The 19,869-nt window shown below is 44.2% G+C and overlaps 1 protein-coding gene across 1 annotated transcript; it reads right to left on the bottom strand.

Annotated features, from left to right (window-relative positions):
• Positions 1 to 2: 2 nt before the first annotated feature.
• TNFAIP3 (TNF alpha induced protein 3) lies at positions 3 to 16,810 on the bottom strand. The gene is made up of 9 exons (XM_005489229.4): positions 16,071 to 16,810; positions 12,665 to 12,977; positions 8,360 to 8,550; positions 7,997 to 8,144; positions 7,633 to 7,803; positions 6,709 to 6,889; positions 4,410 to 5,320; positions 2,367 to 2,599; positions 3 to 1,709 (listed from the first exon to the last, which is right to left on the bottom strand). The coding sequence occupies exons 2-9, from the start codon at positions 12,975 to 12,977 to the stop codon at positions 1,425 to 1,427; spliced, it is 2,433 nt and encodes an 810-aa protein (XP_005489286.1). The 5' UTR covers positions 16,071 to 16,810; the 3' UTR covers positions 3 to 1,424.
• Between the last annotated feature and the right edge of the window lie 3,059 nt (positions 16,811 to 19,869).

Below are 19,869 nucleotides of genomic sequence, written 5' to 3'. Positions count from 1 at the left end.
TTATTTCTTTATACCAGAGAAAGTTTTTCAGTTATACATTTAAGTTTGTAACTTTCAACACTAGAGTAAATATATGTAAAAAAAATCCTAGCTGTGCAAATTTCAAATTGCATTGTTTCAAATAATATAAATATTTTAATAAAACATACGTTCACATTAAGGTTCACAAAATATATAAAATTTAACAGAAATAAGTGATGAGTTATTTAATTTTTTTTCTTCTTTTTAGAAAACAGTTTTTTTAGTAACTAGAAAAAGATTCTAAACTTGAGAAGCAAGTTAGAAGAGATCTCACCTCCAAAATCATAGCAGCAAAACAGATGCTGAAAACTTAAAAGGTGTAAAAGGAGAAGAGAGAAACAGGTAACAGGCACACAGTGGTAAAGCTGGGGTTGCTAAAGAAATTACTGCAGATTGAGAAATGGTTGCATAAACTTCAGGAGTAAAATCTCAGCCCTGAAGAACTCTTGTTACTGAGCTCCCAGCTGTTTGCATGGTAACAGAATCACATTAAGGATGACAGAAACTGTGACACAAACGGGGAGGGAGGGTACAAACAGCACACACATACTCCTGACATTTGCAGTGCAAGAGAGACAAGAGTCAATCTTGTTTCAGAAGTGAAGACAAAGAGCTTTGGGGTTTTTCTTGTCTTTTGGAGGTAATTCCTTCCACACAAGTGGAAAATGGCAGGATACATTTTCACCATCACATGCATTTCTTCTGCAACTTCCGTCTTTCCAGCTGTCTTGGGATTTGGGAAAGGATCTAAATCAGGTTAGGTTGAGCATGTCAAAGGAGCAGACCAGTGCTGGTCTTGTATCTGGCTGTGGTTTGCTGAGGGCTCTGCAAGCACAGAAGTGCTTGCTGTTATCACCCTAAATGCCCGTGGGAGCTCCTGCCCTGTGAGTTCTGTAAGAACTGCAAGGACACGGGCAAACCAAACCACGTTTCTTCAGATGTCAACAGATGTCAAGTAGCATCAGTCTGTTCTGGGTAATCCCATTCAGGAAGGACTTGCCCCTGACTGATGTATGCAGCCATAAAAAGGTCCTGCACCTCTGACAGTAGACATGGCTCCTTCCCTGGGAGAGGGGAGGTATTGAGAAACAGGCAGAACTGGGAAGTTCTTTGGATTCAAATGCTTCGTACTTCCTCCTGGGAAGTCCAAGAATTAAATATGGCATTGTAGGAGCTTAGTCATGAATGAGAGCTCTGTGCAGAAGGCAATGTGACCTTCTCAGCAGTTCTTGTATGCAGTGTTTAGAGGAAGTAGAAATTTATTCCCATTCTTGGGAATAAACATGATCTGAGCAGACAGCTTATGTTTCCCTCCACCCTCCCACTCCCAGGACTGTTAAAGTGTTTTGGATGTAGCACCATTTCAGGGAAGGAAGTAGCTGGTATTGCCTTCTTGTTGCCCACTAGCCATAGATCTGTTTGAACTGGTAGCACTCGTTGCAGTAGCCGTTGCACTTGGCATTGCCATAGTGGTCACAGGCAGGGGCTCGGCAGCGCTGCTTGGGAGGCTCCTGTGCTCCCGGCTCCCGGGCACTCCCCGGCGGCGGCAGCTGGCCCAGGCGCCGGCACTCCGGGCACAGGTCCTCACTCCTGCAGGCCACGCTGTTTCTACACGAAGCCACAGCACACTGTCTCTTCTGGGCACTCAGTGCTGCTCGCTGCACTTCTCCTCTGTGCTGCCCTGTTCTCTTGAAAAATATTAAAACACATTGTCAGCTGCTGTGCTGGCAGCACAAAGGGCTTTTCATTTCCTTTTTACTCTGCTCGTGGTTTGTATAGGTAACCACCTGGGGATTGTTCACAGGCACTTCTACAAAGTGCAGTACCAAGAGCCAAGTTGAGTTTTACCAAAGAAAATCACAAATTCCGTCATTTCTTCGGAAAAAATATTGGCTTTTTTATCTCTGGCAACCCTCAATTCTAAAAAGACCAAAACCAACCGAATTAAAAACCTTATCTGGAACAAACACAGTCTGTGATGGACTCAATCAAAAGTGCAACTTGAATCCCTTGACACAGCTGCACAGCTCTAAGGGTAAGAACAAAAATCCTTCCCCAGTCAACAAAATAATCTAGCTGTTGGTCCAATTGCTTCCACTGGAATTGCTGGCAAAATCCCAGCAGAGGTAAAACTGAGCATGGCCATGGCAACCCTAAACTGAGAGGGACTTTTTACAAGTGCTGCTCAACTGCAGCAGAAAAAACTCATTATATACTCTATGCTTGTCTTTCCATAGTTAAGATGCAGCCATTTGAGGATTTCTATTATGGATCCCAAGTTGCTCCCACAAGAGAAAAACATGCAGCGCTAAACAAGAGGAAGATTTAGAGAAGTTCACACTTACTTCTGGCTGCCTCACCAGCTGCTCTTCTGTCCTTCTGGCTTCTTGGAATCGCTGGTTCTGGGCTATAATGAAGCAGTTCTGGCAGTAGCCCTCGAGCATTGTGCTGCCCAGGGTGCCGCAGTCGCGCCGCTGGCAGGACACGGTGTTACGGAAGCCGGCAGCGGAGCTCCCCGTCTGATCCGCTGCTGAAGACTTCCTCTGAGATCTCCTCTGGTGGCGCAGCAAAACACTGTCTGTAAAGCATGAACAGGAGCAGTTTGAATGTGTCCAATAGATCTGATGACCCAAAGCAGCTACAAAAAGCTCTCCATCTTAAAAATGAAAATAAATTTAAAATATCAACTAGTCTCAAACATGGGTTTTTGACAATCCTGAGACTCCCCCAGTTGGTACATCTTTCTTCATGTTACATACAAACGCGTGCTAATGCAGCCTGATTTTCATATAATTTGTTGAAACAGATGATTTGGGAAAAACTTGCCCTAAGTGAGAAACCTAGATCACGCTGAAGTCAAGACAAATTTCACCTCTGACTTCACTTTGACTGTCATCTGTGACCTACCCATTTCAGCCTCGACCATTTCAGTCACATCAGATAACTGAAGTACAGTGGTACAGAGCTTAAGGGGAAAAAGTGCATTATACACTTTAGTCTCATGAAGCAATTTTACATATTCCACAATCAGAAGGAAAAAAAAATTCATCATGAGCAATGCTGGAAAATAAGGTATTGCAAGCTAGCACAGAAGTTCCCTAATCTGAACGCATGTGGAAAGCTCAGTGTTGTGAAAGATGTCTCTGCCAACAGCAGGGGGGTTTAATTAGATGATCTTTAAAGGTCCCTTCCAACCCAACCTACTCCACGTGTCTTTATTTGTATAGGAAAACTTACGAGCAATAAAATAGTCTGAAGAGATAAGCAATAATTCTCTCTTATATTCGCCTTTCAGGCTCTGTACCTAAGGGCAGTGTCATGAAAGATGAAGATTTCATGCTGTGATTTATTCACAGATATTGCCTTTTTGAAAGTCAGTCTTTAAACACATGTGCATGCACACACAGTGTATTACCAAAGAAGATTTCAAGGTAGAGTTCCAAAGTTATTCCAAAATACAAGCTAATTACCTACAGTCAAATTCTACTTGCTCTGCTTGTCAAGACTACTACAGTGGTTACTCCAAAGCATTATACCTGTTACATCCAGAACAGACAGACATCTAGAGTCTTCAAGGCTTTTTAAACACCTTGCCAACATAACTGATTTTCAGTACCTTCCATACATTTACAGCATTTCCTTCATTGATCTCTACAACTTGTCTTTTCTGTGAAGAAAATTCGTACCAAACTATGATTGCAGTGGATGATGGGGAGGTATCAAAAGCCACCCCCTCTTAAGTTGGTTTTGCTTCCATCAAAGCTGAAAGGAAGTTATACAAGAGATTTCACAGATTTCTCACACTGCTGCCATGTGCCCCTTTATGGTATGCTGGTTTTGGCTGGTGTAAAGTTAATTTTCTTCACAGTGGCTGGCATGAAGCTGTATTTTGGATTTGTGCTGAGCACAAGGCTGATAATACTGAGATGTTTTTGTTATTGCTGAGCAGGGCTTATACAGTGCCAAGGCCTTTTCTGCTTTTCACACTGCCCTGCTGGCAAAGGTGCATGGGAGAAGACACAGCCTGAACACCTGCCTGCCCATGGCAATTAATGAATTAATTCTTTGTTTTGCTTTACTTGTGTATGCAGTTTTTGCTTTTCCTATTAAACTCCCTTTATCCCAACCCATGAGTTCTCCAGCTTTTATGCTTTCTATTCTCTACCTGAGCCTACTGGTGGGAGAGTGAGAGAGCAGCTGTGTGGAGCTTAGCTGCTGGCTGGGGTTAAACTATGACAATGGGACAATAACAGACAGAAAATCACCTTCTCCTCACACTGTTTTTATCACCCCCTGCCCTTTTATCACCCAGTGCACACAGAACTTCACAGTTCAAGGAAGCTGATCTGCAGCCAAAGTGTGTCAAAACTCACTCCATCTCCACTTACCATGGTTTTCCCTGTACTCAAAGAAACACAGCGTGCAAAAGCCCTCATTTTGTGGTGTCCCAAAAAACTTGCAGCCAGGTTTCCTGCAGAGGCTGCCTCCCCTGTTCTCCTCGGAAGGCAGCGCTGGTGGCGGGGGCTCCTTGCCATGGCTGTTGGGAGCCTGATGGCAGGAGTGCCGGTGGAGGATCTGTGAGATCTGGGACGGGTCAGATGTCGATCTCTGGTGGCAGGTGGGCAGGAAAGCGGGACTGCCATTTGGGGACTGCTCTGTAGGCCTTTTGAAGCAAGTGCTGCATATACCATTGAAGGTCCTCTTGGCCTTTTGGCGGCACATTTTGCATGTGGCATAGTCTAAGCGTCTCTGGTCATCCATGTTGTTGCGGGGACTGAGCTGTCTGGAGTTGTAGCAGCGCTCACACAGCCCATTGTGTTGCACGTTCAGTGTGAAGGGGCAGTCTGGGGTCCTGCACTTCATGGCTGTGGTTTCACTGTACAGGAAAAGGCTCGGGGCGGTCGGAGGCGCAGAGCGAGGCTCTGTTACAGGCCCTTCAGATGTCCATCCCCCAGGTTCACAGATATCTCCACGGGAGGAGCCTGACCCAGCTGCCTTCAGCTTCTCAGGTTCTGCTTTGGAGCTCTGCTTTCTTCCTTTGCTTCCTTGGGACCTCTGCTCAAAGCATTCGTGGCAGTAGGGCTGGGTGTTCACAGACATGTAGAAAGGGCAATTTGGCGTTTCACATTTCATCTGTAAGAGGGAGAGCTGGGAAAGTGACAGATCCTGTCTCTTCCTGGAACATGTCTCTCTTCTAGCAGGTTCAGCATTCTCCTGCCACTTCTTGTACTCATGCTGTACCAGTTGAAAGTAATCTTCCACGAGGTTTATTTCTTTGGGTAGGTTGCCTTCATCTAACCTGACAGCCAAAAAAGGAATATTGCATCAGTGGTTGAAAAGAGCAGATGGTGGGGGTGGAAGCAAATATAAGCAACGTGGGAAGGAAATGTAGACTTAATGCACATCCATATTACTCAGACAGATCTGGGATGTTACACTGCTGCTGTAAATGGAAATAATTTTAAAAGCAGGTGTTCAGTGATGGAGACTTTCACATCTGAAATAAATGTCCTGACACAATGCTAAACAGAAGTATTCTTAAAAGGCATTGCTACGTGAGGGTTTTCTGTCTAAGAGCTGTTTGCATAAAGAATATGGGTAATCTCTCAGAAGCAGAAAATCCCCCAAATGGTGAATTTCTCTGAGGATCAGTGCTCAACTGAATATAATGATACAGTTTATTGTGAAATCTGCTCCCGGTTCTGCCCTGTTGGGTCTGTATCTACCAGCAGAACTCTTCTAACAAACCGTGGGGCTTCAGTGTGGTGTGTGCAATGCTAGCATCCATCATACCATACTTACTGCCTCCAGCTGCCGGGAAAACCCTACACTGGAGTTTCACCATGCCACAATTGGTAGGATGAGGAGCTAACATTTCTGGCAATATTCCAGGGCACATCTAGGCAGAGCAACTAGGGAAGCTCAAGTGTAACCCTTTACATGTGCTTACATGCTTCAGGTAGAAGGACTTCAATTTTCACGGCCCTTACACCAGAACCAGCCAAAAGCATAAAGATTCCTTTCTGTGGGGTAATGGAAGCAAAAACAGAGGATAGAGGGAGTTACTCCCCTCCATCAGGTCTGAGGGGACTGGTTGGGCGTCACTGCCAGTGCCCACTGAATATGAGAAGCTGATGCCAGCTGCTCCCTGCATGTTACTGATGCTCAGCCATCAGGGGGACCAGCAGAGATGCTGGTTCCTCCACTGGCCACAGCTTCCTGCCTGCTGCCACATGGAACAGCCCAGGGTGTTGAGGCAGCTGTGCTCAGAACATACTGCCAAGGACTTTACCCAGCGCAGCCAAAATGACACCAACTGCCCATTATGCAATGTGCCCTTACAAAAAGCACAAGAGCTTGGGCTAACTAGTTCCTTCATTCAACTACTGTTCAGCCACCCTCCTGTGTAATACAAAAGTCAGTGAAACTGATCAAATGGATTTTTTCCTCTAAAATGCTAGTTTCAGTTTGCTAAATCTGAACACATTTTTGCCTTTAAATTTAGACTGGCCTCAGCTCATACTACTTCAAAACATACCAACAGTAATGCCAATGTTTCATATTTCAATAGTAAACACAAAGGGGCCACCTAGGAAGAAAGGAAAGACCAAAAGAACACACTAGGCTGCCCAACTTGTCCCACCTCTGTAAATAAGATAACTTTGAGGACACAGGAATGACACTCACTTTGCAGCATTAATTAGATGAGTTGTACCATGATCCCAGCCTTGCACTGGAATTTCAATCACTATCAAGTAGTCTTTTAGCAGCTGCTCTTTCTCCCTCTCTTCTGCATCTGTCAGAAAGTGCACATTCAAATCCTCAAATCTGCCGTGCTCACTGGTGACCAGAGGGACAGCCCGGATTTCTGTGGAGAAACAAGATGGATTAGCACATACACACACAAAAACACACATAGAGATACATATGTGCACATGTGTATGTATATTTACACAAACATAACCACCCAGTTAGGAATAACCACAAAATGCAACACATGGAGATACCACCACTAAACTTTTGAGACAGAGGAGAACAGCTGGGCAGAGCACGGGGGAGGTTGCAGACACAGCTACATCACAGACTTAGCCCCATTGCACAGTAGTTTTAATGTCCCCATAGCAACTATCTTCTCCACTTGAACAGGATACCTTTGTTTGTTATGCCTTTTGGTGGGATGATGCTGTAACCTGAACCTAGAGAACTGCTGCCCACTCAGAAGAGATGTGTTAAAAATGGTAAAGCAGATATTTCATTATTCCTGCCAGGCAGTGGTACCCTGCTGTGAGACTGCATCCTTCAAAGCTTCTTCTCTTACAATGTGGAAAGAAGGCCAGAATACAATAAAACAGATGTTATCCTTTGACCAATTCCAGCCTGCAAGCAGGTGAGTTGCACTCTACTTTCAGTGAATATCTTGAAGGCAACCTTTAGTTTCTGCTCAGATTCACAGACAAAGCTCCTTCTGCTCACATTTTAGGAATATAATTCAAATGAATCTAATTTAACTTTAAAAATGCAAATTTATACCAGATCATATTTCAAATGCTTTATCAACACAGTGGTTTTGAAGAAGTAACATAAATACCAAACGAGGCACTTGAAAAATACCTGGCCCGCTGTCCTTCAGAGTCACCAGTGGTGTAAAATGCATGTTGTCATAGCCAAGCACAATTGGGTATCTGTAGCATTCTTCAGCTGGCCACAGGAGAGGCAAGTAAACACCACCAACATTCAGAGGAGCAAAACTGGAGCCTGACTCTAAGCTTCTAACCACTTTATCTGCATAAAGAAGAAAAATAAACCACAAATAAGTATGTGCTACAGGCAAGAGAAAATGTATGCTGGGGGTTTTATAATAATTGCTGAAAACACCATGTTCTGAAATGCATCTACCTGAAAACAACAGCTGTTGGCTAAGATCACTAACACAGCACAAGAGTAACACAGTGGGATGACCGGCCAGGCAACTCACCTGCAAGGACAATGATTGGCCTTCGGAGGATGTTAGCAAGGACGAAGATGTGGATTTCTTCCAGAGCATTATAGGGAAGTCTATTTCGAGCCCCAGATATTTCTGGGGAGGTCATTTCAATGAGGTATTCCCACTCCTCCTCCCAGTTCTGAGGAAAGAAACAGCTGTCACCAATGGTTCAAAGACACGGAGGCCAGGAGCCAGCTGCAGCACAAATAATCACATTTTCCCATTTCCTCCAAAGGGAGACTATTTCTGCTCTCCATTAATGGCAGAATCCATGAAGCCACAAAGCAAACAGAACCAGCAAGGCAACGCTGGCGAGCACTCAGAAAACAGCACCACTCCCCCAGGCCGCCTTACCCGGGTGTCATAACGGAGTCCCGTTTCCACAAACTCCTGGGATTTAACAGCCTCCCGCTGCCAGCGGAGCTTGAAGTTCCGTGTGTCAATCTCCCTGAGGGCACTAAACAATGTTTTCCTTAGGACAAGGTCGATATCTTCAATACCCCACATGTACTGCGATGCAGCATGCATAAGGCAATTTCCATCACCTGAAAAAAAAAAAAAAGGAAGAGTGCATTATTTTCAAATGGCTATTTAAATAAAGTGCCACAAGCCTGTGGGATGTAGAATTACACCTCAAATATGCATATTACATGTGCACTTCTCTCTAAGCCTCAGACAGAAGGGTGGTAAAGAAGGAGACCAGAGTCATGGTCTCTGTTCAGAAACAGAAAGAAAAAACTTCCCTCCCTACTGGTTTTGTCTCTGTACCAGTCCAAGTTAACCTGCCATGCAGCAATGCCCCTTACCTATCTTACTTAACTTTGACTGATATCACAAACTAAATTTTGGGGTCAACTACAAATGTCAAACACAGCTGAAATAGCTTTTTAAACACAACAAAGTCATCTTAAAATTACAAAAAAAGATGTAAATCTCCCTCATTGGTGTTTATACAAATATACACCCAATGGCATGAGGTTGAGATAATGGAAACCATTAAGAAAATATTATAGTAACACCATATTCCCTCATGAATACTGCTTGGCACTTGGCTGTGCTTGATGGAGGAATTGTAATAAAAAAGGAGACAGAAAGGGAATGGCAGGTGATTTATGTAAAGCAATCATAGGAACACCTCTGGCCTTCCTCTCAGAAATGATTGCATGTTGAGTTGTTACATATATGATTTAGAGGGCTGATTTTAAAACACAAAATTAAGTCAATGAAAAACAGTGATTTGATTTTCATTTACGCAATCTCCTTGCATTGAAAAATTCCTCTGTACAGGTAGGAAGGATTGTGATATTCTGCAGTTTCAGATGGGAAACTGAGACTCAGAAGAGATAACTAACTTAATTAAAAGGTGTGACAAGAAATACATCTATGGCTGGGTTTCAAATTCTATCTCTATCCATCTTCTTCAAAAGGGGATGTCTCCCCTGAAAGGGAGACATCAAGAATCATTACTGTCATGTCCTCAGATGCAAAACTAAGTCTGGTGTCTACCACAGTGGTAAACAGATTCACATAATACTACGAAACCACAGCAATTTTCTTGGAATAGAAGACATCAACCCTGGTAAAGCTACTACATTTTTCTCACATAAAAAGAACCCAAAAAAACCCATCCAAAGAACTCCCACAAAAGAATTAAACCCAGTTTGCCACATACATGATGAGTTCAATTACACCATTTGTGAACACTTTTACTACTTATTCTGTGAAATTGCAGAGAAAAGCCTACAACAGACTCCAGTTCCCCAATAAGATATAATTTGAAATCTACTCAATGCTTCATAAATTGTTATGGGATTGGTGCATATCAGGTTCCTGCAACTGTCTTCTATTTTATGCTGTCCTGCAAAGCTTACTTCAATTCTGCAAGCTGCTTACTTGAGCTCAAAAATCAGGGAACAACCAAGAAGACAGAAAAACTGACTGTGTTTCCTTCTGACCAAGAAAGATGACATATTAATCCCATTAAAATTTTCCCTTTGCAAAATCTAGAGCAAAGATAAGACTAATTTTCTTCTCTCTCTGAGAGCTCACTTTCGGTTCTTTATTTAGAAGCACTGCCCAAAATTCCTTACACAGCACTTGGAATTCCCCCACACCGTTTGACTAGCAATTGAGCAACAGTTGTACTTTTTGTTCTGCGGGTGTAGCGTGGCCTCCCTCGGACTTTCCCAGGGGGTGTGGCTGGGCGAGCTGGAATGAATGCCAATTCATTATACAAGTGAAATCTCTACAGCCAATACATGCCGGAATTTTTCAATTAAAAAAAAAAAAAAGAAGAAAAAACCCTAACAGTTTCGATTTTTGTACCTCCTACTGCTTTCCTTCTATCTCCATTCAGATGTCTGCAAAGAATTATGTGGTGATTCAAAATGGCTTTTTTAATTAAGAAAACCCCACCACTCCGTAGATTCACAAGCATAGTGGGTAAAATATACATCAAAAGATTCTGTAGGAGATACTTTCTCTGGTTTCAACAGCTACAACCTTAATCAGAAAAAAACCCAGAATCTTCTGAAGAAAGCCTACTATTAACTGAAAGAACTAAATTATTCTTCCCATATCTATGGGTTAAGCAGCTAGATGTTTAAAAAGTATTTTTCACATCGCATGGGAGAAAAAAAAAAAAGTTGTTTTCTGGGATAATACAGGGCTTCTCCAGGCTTCTGCACTACTTTCAGAGATCCTCTCCTACAGTCCAATGTACCTTCTTTCTCCTGCAAAGGTCCTTCTATGCTACTACTTTGCATAACCCACAGGTTTCCAAAGCCACTCCTACTCATGCACTTAATGACCCTGAAGCACTGAAGTGAAGCCTACTTCTTTGTCTGCTCAGTGTATGGGGAGCCACAAATCTTGCTTTGCCTTCCCTCAACCTGCCCTAATATTTCAGCACCTCGTACACAGGTACGCCTGCTCATGGGCGGGATCCAAGTCCACACTACTCCGGCACTGGCTGACGGCCATGAGACAAAGAAGGAGGGCAGTGCTGCTGAATGTAATGTGGTCACCCACAAGGGTCTATCCAGGCAGCCTTAACCCCTACAGGATTTATACTGACTGGAGATGGGGTATTCTAAAACTGTTACTCTTTGCCCTGGGCAAAAATTGTGCACATTGTCCATTTTCCTAGAAAATCTGTTTGAGTGAAATTTTTAAGATGCAACACCTGGAGTGATGTTACCTTCCCAGTACATGCAAAGCACTGCCTGCCCTGGCTGCAACTCTGGTCCTTCCAAAGCTCAAGATTCCATAACTTCTGTGCACACCCTTAACTGCAGTCATGAGAATTTTACACCAAGGCAGAGGCAGCCCAAAAAGCCCACCAGAAGGTCAATGCCTCTAGAACAGTTACAGACATGCACATCAGCATCAGGCTTTAGGTTGGGCAGTGACATTTATTCAGGGGGTCTATTTTTATGGCTTCTGTACAACACAGCTGTGCACAGTCAGAGAAATACGGCAGAACTTGGACAGAAAAAAATGTGGACTAGGAAGATAAGGGCAATGTGTATACAAGCAGATATGAAAAGAAGCAAACCCAGAACACAACATGGACTTCAACAATGCTGCAGGTCCACCACACCCAGTGTTTCTATAACTGCTGTGATCTGCTCCTTGAGCAAAAAGTAGGTATTTCTCATCTTCTTGAAGTCCTCACTGTCCCAGCCAATTGTTCCTGGTTAGGGGCAGCCTGTGCTGCATGGAATCCTGAATCCAAGTTTGCAGCTGCGTGACCATAAGTCATAGCCATTACTGAATCTTTCCTCCACTGAATGCAAAATGCCTGTGACTCTTACAGTCATGTGCCAAGGATGTGAAGAAACAGAACCTGTTCAGGAAATCTTGGCACTACTGCTGTGCCTTTTCATCTGTAGCACTTGATGCAATACGCACACAGAGTAACCCAAAAGCCAAGTCTTGAAACCAGCACCGACTGTTGAGAGAAAAGGGCGCTGCAAAATTTGTGTTGCACAAAGATGGGTGTCAGTCACACACATGGGACATAGCAGTGGGTGCTTAGGGAAGGCAAGAGCTGGCAAACCCAGGCAAGGAGCTGAGGATGAGGGAGAAGCCCCAGAGTGGGGCGCTGACCCAGGGACAGCAGTGTCAGGTTCCTGCGAGGCTCCATGTTCTGACTGCTATTGCCATCCCTGTTAAAGCTGGATCAGCAAGCAAGCATTGCCTGCCAGCTACAACAGCAGGGCTTATTGGAAGGATATTAGCTTCTGCTAAATATACATGGGAATGCATCCCTGGTCACTCAAAGCATCTGAAGGCTCCTCTTGCCTGGCATTAAAGGATGTTTGGCACTTCCGATGAGGCAGCCCACAGCAGTCAGATTCATGGGAAGGCAGTAGCTTCCAAATCAAGTTTCCCTGCCTTCCTCTTGACTCTGATGTGCCACAGGTTACTGATATTATGAAAATACCTGTGAAATTCCCACAATATTCACATACTGCTACAGCTTCAGAACAGCACATCATGTGGAAAGAATTTTAATTTCAAAACAGATTGAAAAGCAGCACAGTTTTAAAGCCATGTGCTTCTGTTTCAGTAATGTGAACTCAGATGCTATTAATAAAGCTGATACATCTGTAAGACCTGTTTTACTGTGAGTGCAAAGACCTGCTCAAAACTTACCATTAGTCTTCAAAGGAACGAGTCTCCGAACCTCCCTGCACCAGTTGAGCTTCCTGTGGCGCTCCAGCGAAGTCTGGGTAGCCTGGTCAGTCAGGGACTTCTGAAGCATTTCCCGAAACTGGGGACAAAACTGGCACATTCTGAACATTTCTATGGTGTATCTGTGCATAGTCCTGAAGTGATGAATTATTCCACTGGGAGGTTTGACTAGATCCTCAGGTGTCCTCTCTCTGATCTTCATAGCCTTCAGCATATTGCTCTGATACAAAGCTTGAGGAAGGATATGTTGGCCAGCCATGTTTCTAGAAGACATCTGAAACGAAAAAGGATCCTTTTATTGGCATGTTAGTGTCCCTCTATCACAGTGCTATCACTTCTGCAGCGACTGAGAAGGCACCTTCAGGGTGGGATTCTGGATGAAGTTTTCCCTAAAACAAGTACAGAGTGGATGCAGCCCATCTGAGCCTTTCATAACATTTTTTCAAAGCTCACATTCACTAACTTTTCTGCATTACTTGGATACAGACACCGATCAGCCTATCCCACTAATTTGCTAATATAATTTACTGTGGTATTGAAGAGGATCTATGCATAAATAAGGAAACTGCACCATCATTCAAAAAAAGCATTTAAATCAAAATAAGGATAAGAGAAGGCAAGGTCAAGGGAAGGGAAAATTATCCTGGAAACTTAACTAATTGATAATTGCACAGTGTAATCCCATATGCATTTGCTGAATTTCAGGACATTTCAAGTTCTTGTTTTTTTAACATGCCAAAAAAAAAAAAGCAGTTAATGACCATTTCAGATTCCCACAGCCCATAAATTCTGAGCAGGGATGGTCAGAAGAGTACAGAAGAAGCACCAAGAATTGCAGGCTGTGCCAGTATCAGTCCCATACTTACAGTGGCCAGATAAGGTGGATGAGGAATTTGTCACTGGAGGACAGTCTTAGGTTACTTTTCTCGAGGCTCTCTGTATTTTGTGAGCGGCAGAGCTAAGGCTCAGAAGTGCTTGTGCTGTGTGTGGGGGTGCAGACTGCAGTGCCACTATTACTCACTGTTAAGTCAACAGAGCTGAAAAAGCATTTCCATTTGGCTCAAAACCCCCAAAATATTTCCACAGCAGGACATGTAATGTTTACTGCCCTGCATCCCTTTCTTCAGTAACTCTGGCCTCGTGGGGTACAGCAGGAAAAACAAAAAAAAGAAACTAATAACCTCAAACCTGCTACACTCTATGAAATACTTACTCAGAGGACACCAACTTTGTGGCTAGTTGGAGCCAAATGTAGGGACCACATCCCTCAAAACCCCTGTGCACTACAGTAAGAACAACAAGAACAACAATAACCTGTTCTTACAGGGAGAGACTCTCCATACTGTCCACAAACATTCTTGCTTTGTGCAAAAACAAAGCAAAAATTGTATCAAGACAAATAAAAGTATGCATGCCTAAAATGTTTAGAGTACAACTAGCCAGTTAGGAGAACCTACTATTGTGATTATGGATCTAGGGACAGATATCAAGCCATATATGTGTATCAATCTCTGGACATCAAGTACTAGAAGGAACTAAAGATTGTTTATGCAACAATTAGGAAGTTTCCTCATGGAGATGGGAGGCACAGAGAGAGGAAGAAGAACTCCAGCCTGACAGACTGACCAGGAAGGCATTCCCAGGTCTATGGAGGCAGAAGATCCCTCCTCCACAGAAGGGCTTTGGCACCTCCTTCCCTCCAGGGAAAGAGTTGCTCTCTCCTCTTCACCCAGGCACTTCCATTGGCAACATCCACCTCCAAATGCCCAGCCAAAGCTTTTGAAAAGACCCTCTCAGAGTGAGAGAGGACCTCAAACTCCAGGTGCCAAGAGCTGAGCTCTATAACCTCTCTGAGAACCAGCTGATGGAGAGATACAGAGGATAACCCGGCAAGCCCTAAACAGAGCCAGATGAAACAGGCGATGCTACAAAGTCCTGCTTTAGGTGATGTCATTCACACACCCTAAGAGCACTCCGGACCATGAGCACAGCTGTCACATCCTGCAACATATGGAAAAGCTTTCCTTTAGGTAATAAAGATGGCATATTCTTATCATTCCCCCACCAGCACACAGCCTTAAAATGAAAATTACATATTTTCTCATCCATTCTCTTCACCAATATAGTTTTATACATGCTATTTATGTAATCATTCATTTAAATACATGAATGAGTCTAAAAAGGAAATATAAACAACCCCCTACCAATCTATGTGATAACCAAGCTCTACTTTGCTCTGAGATTACCAAAGTGCTGAATTCCTTACTTATGTTACTAGAAACATTGAGTCAATGGGATTTTTTTTACACGAATAAAGATTAATCACATGACTAAGCACTACCGGCATCAACTCTTGAAATGGTTATTTCCAGCTTTAAGTAACAAAAAGTACTGAGTTTACAGAAGCACTCACTGAAACTACATTATTCGATATTATGCTCCACGGGCATTTTTTCCCCTCCACAGGTGGAAATTACTGCCTGTGCTATTTACAGCCATAAATGTGAACAAAGGCAAAAGCCAAGCAACACTTATTTTCAAAATCAATGTGATGAAACAAACAGAACTCAATACACATCTAGCTGGACTCATTTAGAAGTAGAAAACTGAGTTACAGTTATATCAGTTTATAGTCTACTGTGCTTTGCTGTGTGCTATGCTTCTTTAACCTTCCTACAGGTAATGACTAGGAATTCCCAGAAAGGAACAGCCGTAAACAATAATTAGAGACAGCATCCTTTCCAAAGTTGTAATGCTGAGGATGCTGGGCTTGGGAAAGCTGAATACTGTTCTGAGATCTGCCAATGGTTTCATAAAGTCATTTTCATTTTCTCTCCTCTATCTGAAAACCAGCAAGTAATAAACTTCTCCATAAAGTGCTAAAACTTCTAAACCAAACATGCTTAATACCTTTTAAGCCCCCCAAGATTTTTCTGCCTGGGTCTTTGCTCGGCACAAACCAAAACACAGTACTACTCTCCGCCAAATCAGAAGATGAGGAGCGAGGCTCTTTTAAATCCCACATGACTGGTTTACACACAGTAAGTGTTCCGCGTTCGTAGCTCCCTGCCCTAGCGCTCCGCTGGGGGCTGGGCGTGCAGGCTGGGAAGGACACAACACGGCCCAGGAGAAGGAGCCCGCAGCTCCGGGCCGGCTTTCCCCGCGGCACCCGCAGCCAGCCCGGCCGCGCTGCGAGCCGCAGCCGCCGCGGAGCCCCCGCGGGCCGGGCCGGAGCAGCGGGCACAGCGTCCCCGCCTGGCCGGGGGCCGCCACACGGGCTGCGGCCGAGCCCGCTGCCACAGCCGCCCGCTCCCCGCGGCGCCCTCCTGCAAAAGTGCTCCGGAATCCTGCCCAGAGCGGCGCTCACCTCTCCGCGGGCGGCTCCTCCTCCGGCCGATCCTGCCGTGACTCCTGCTCAGCAGCGGGGTTGAGGCGATGGGACGGAGCATCAACCCCCACCGCGCCGGGGCTCCTGCCTTCCCTCCTCTCCGCCGCCTCCCCGCCGGAGCTGCTGCTGCTGCCGCTGCCGCCGCTGCGGAATGAAGGGCTGAGCCCAGCCTCTTGTTTTTTTCCCTTTCTGTTTAAGCGCCCGGGTGAAAAAAAAAAAAAAAGGGAGATTGAAAACACAACACAAAAAACCCCCACCGGGGATTTCCACCGGCAGAGCGCCGGGACTTTCCGGCCTGTGACAACCGGCGCGGCCGTGCGCCGCCAGGGGGCGCCGCCGCCGGGCAGCCCCGCCGCCTCCCCGCCCGCCGTGACTCAGCCGTGGGATTTTCGGGAGCCGGGATGTCATTTCTTCCTTCCTTATTCCTTTCCCCCCGGCCAGGGGGTTGCCCATCCCGTCCCGTAGGCTCCGCTCCGCTCACGGGCCGGCCCGGTGTTGCGTCGCTGGGTGCGGAAGAGCTCCGTGTCCCTGCGCAGAGCCACGGCGCCCCGGCCGTGCCCCCAGCCTCTGGCTGGGAGAGGGAGAGGCGGCTGCCCCGGGAGCCCTGCCCGTGTCCTCCTCCTCCTCCTCTTCCTCCTCATCCTCATCCTCTTCCTCCTCCCGGGCACGCGTGGCCAGCGCCTGCCCTGGCACACGGGGCTCGGGCTGCAGCTGCTCGGGGGTGCATGCCCACATCCCTGCCCCAGCATTCCAGCAGGACATTAAAGGGCCCGTCCCATGGAAAGTATTGCTCTTGCAAACGGTTTTCAGACCAATGCAAGATTTTTTTGTTGTTGGTTTGCTTGGTTTTGTTTTGTTTTTTTTTTCATTTAGCTTGTATGTGCTCCACAGTTTTGGCTCTGTATTGTAAGCAACCACAAGTGACTTGATTTCTTAAATTACAGGTTAGGCCAATATAGAAGCCCTTAGTCCCAATACGCTGGCATTTTTGGCAGGAGATGTTACATGTGCTTGAATCCAGCCCTGCTCAGGGTCAGATTGTTGCAGAACCCTAGGCTAAAACTGTCAAGTCAGGGAGATCTAAGTGTCTCAATATGATTGTAAATTCTTGACTGCAACTAGCAGTTTATAGGAATAATTAAATTTAATTATTGTAAACAATTAATGCACACCTTTAAACAATGTGTTTATATCTGTGCAATAAAAAACTCACCGAATAAAACACCAATATTTCAGTCCTGTTAATATAATTTATGGATGGGATGTATGCTGGAAAAGGGGCAGTTTCTTGCTCAACAGCCTTACAATCTGAAGGCACCCAGGAATTAAATACAGTGGAACAAAGTTTCTTGCAGTATTAAAACACTTCATCTTCCCAGATAATGAGCTCCTGCCTGTTCCTGAGTATCCACCCCTCCCAGTGGCAGGACGAAAAGCCAGGGTTGCTGCACACCTTGAAATCAGGTCTTAAATATTTGCTCCTTCAGAGAACAGGTGGATTTTGGATGAGTTCAGCTTTGAACTCCTTCACCTCACCTCCAGCAGCAGCAGCTGGCTCAGATCATTTGCTCGTGTCACGCAGCAGGGTTATGTGGCAACATGATCTTTCCCAGGGTTTACAGGCCTGTGCTGGCTCTGCACAGCAGCCATCCTTCTCCTCTGCCTGTGTTCAAAAAGAAGTCAGGGATATGGCCGGAAAAAGAATAATCCCTCCTGTTTTTTTCCTCCTCTCCTTGGAGAGTTTTCTTTTAAAGGTTTTTGTGGGTGTGTTGTTTTATTTCTCTTTTTGCTCCCCTAGTCTCTCTACTGTCTTGGAAAGTATAGTTGGGTAGGAAGGCTCTGCATTTGGTGATAGGTAGTCTGAGGGGTGGCTGAAATCCAGGGAACTGGATGCCTGAGGGAACTGGGCTTGCATAACTGGGGCAGCATCTGTGCTCTCATTTACACAGTATATATTTCTGCCAGCATCTTACTGTTCCCTTCTCCTGGACATTTTCCCCTGTCCTCTCTTGGGGACTGAGGTAGCAGATTGCTGAAGTGATCCGATTAGAGAAAAAAAATATTTTTATCCAAAACACGTCTCTCACGTAATATGAAGCCCAGCCCCTCACAGGGTTTTACAGAGAGTACTTGAAGTGATGGAGGGTTTCACTGTGGAGTAGGAATGGTGAGCTAAGGTGGGAAGTAGGGAAAAAAGAACTGAGTTGCATCCTGCTTTGTACAGGAAACTGCAGCAAATAAATTAACAAGTAGTCCTAGCCATGATGGAGATGCTGAGACCCAGGAAAACCTGAAAAGGCAACAACTTCTTTTATGTTTCTAAATGGTAAGCGCGTCTGAATATTAATAATTACTGTTTACACCTTGATAAACTCAAAGTTGATTGCACATTGCTGGAGCAGATGTTTATCAAACAGGTCTGAGCAGGATGGCAGGAATTCATTTGATCTGAGTTTGCACAGCACAAAATAAAGTTCTGTCTTGTCAACCATAACTCCTCAGCAATATGGGAATACATTAAAAACATCAGCAACATCAGTAGTTGTAGAATGCATGAATATACATTCCTCTTTTCTGAATGACTCCTGTTTGGGTGTTTTTTGTAGTTATACTCTACAGTTTATCTCATCATTTATGGTAGAATGCTTACATTTAATGAAATATAAGCATATATAGATATGTATAAAGTCAAGGAAAATTTTCTTCTTTAAAGTGTGTGTGTAAATGCACACACACACACACACATAACTATGGACATGCACTCATGTATTTTTAGGTAGGTATGCATGTCTGCATCTCTTGAGGGAAGAGGAAAGTTCTTGACATAAAGGACAGAATAAGAAATATTTTAATTTTCAGCTATCTACATTCTGATTAAGCATAAGGGTGAAACAGTCCGCCCTTGTAAGTGGTAATATTTACATAACCTGGAGAAAGCTGTCACTGGGAATTGCAGAATATCCATTTTTTGTGAAAATTTAGGTAATCAGTTTCATGCATATCAATCAATAGCAATTATTTATTGTACTTGGGGAAAAAAAAAAATCTCCCAAGGCCCCATTCAGGTTTGTATCTCTAAATTATTTTAATTACTTTGCTTCTTTTTGCTGTTCAGGAAGGAGTAGCTCACACTCACTAAATTAAACCAGGACCTCAGAGTGTTCAGAACACCATTGCCAAATGTTTGAGAGGCTGCACTAGGAAAGACTCAATGTTAAGAACAGTACTCACATAATATTCAATGCTAGGATGATGACTATAGTAATATGACTATATTTATAGATAGTAACATCCAGGATTTTAATACTTCAATAATTTACTGTGTCTTTTAATATCAGATAATTCTTTAAGAGGTGTGATTCATCTAGTAGGGAGGAAAAGGATCATTAAAGGGAAATCCCTTTTAATGCAAGAGCAGTGCTTGAGGTCATGCTTGAGTTCAGCACTTCTGTCTTCCAGGAGCTGTTCTGTTGCTTCTTTTCCTGGTGGAGAAGTGATAAGAGCTTGTCAGTGCAAAGGAAAGAGAGGGGGGAAAATCCCCTAAACATCTCTCAGACAAATAGAAGTTCTTATTACTGACTCAAGTAATGATGGTAAAACAAACAAACAAACAAATGCAAAAAAAACCCAAATCATGTCTGCCACTGAGCAAGAGATGAACTGGTTTTGCGATTTTTTCCATTACACCCATCTGAATACAGTAAAAGAAACTACAGATTCCAAATAAGACTTTTACTGGGTATATTGACAAATTACTGTACTGGAAGTAGGGGATTGT

This window comes from Zonotrichia albicollis, chromosome 3 (assembly GCF_047830755.1).
Source record: "Zonotrichia albicollis isolate bZonAlb1 chromosome 3, bZonAlb1.hap1, whole genome shotgun sequence".
NCBI classification, from domain to species: Eukaryota; Metazoa; Chordata; class Aves; order Passeriformes; family Passerellidae; genus Zonotrichia; species Zonotrichia albicollis.
This window is presented reverse-complemented; position numbering and strand designations above follow the sequence as displayed.

What these genes read in the sequence shown, in the direction of transcription:
- TNFAIP3 (XM_005489229.4), bottom strand. Translation starts at nt 12,977, where the DNA reads ATGTCTTCTAGAAACATGGCTGGCCAACATATCCTTCCTCAAGCTTTG. An exon ending in CGTTCCTTTGAAGACTAATG is followed by an intron (nt 8,551 to 12,664) that starts GTAAGTTTTGAG and finishes TTTTTTTTTCAG; the next exon opens with GTGATGGAAATTGCCTTATG. An exon ending in GACTCCGTTATGACACCCGG is followed by an intron (nt 8,145 to 8,359) that starts GTAAGGCGGCCT and finishes TTCTTTCCTCAG; the next exon opens with AACTGGGAGGAGGAGTGGGA.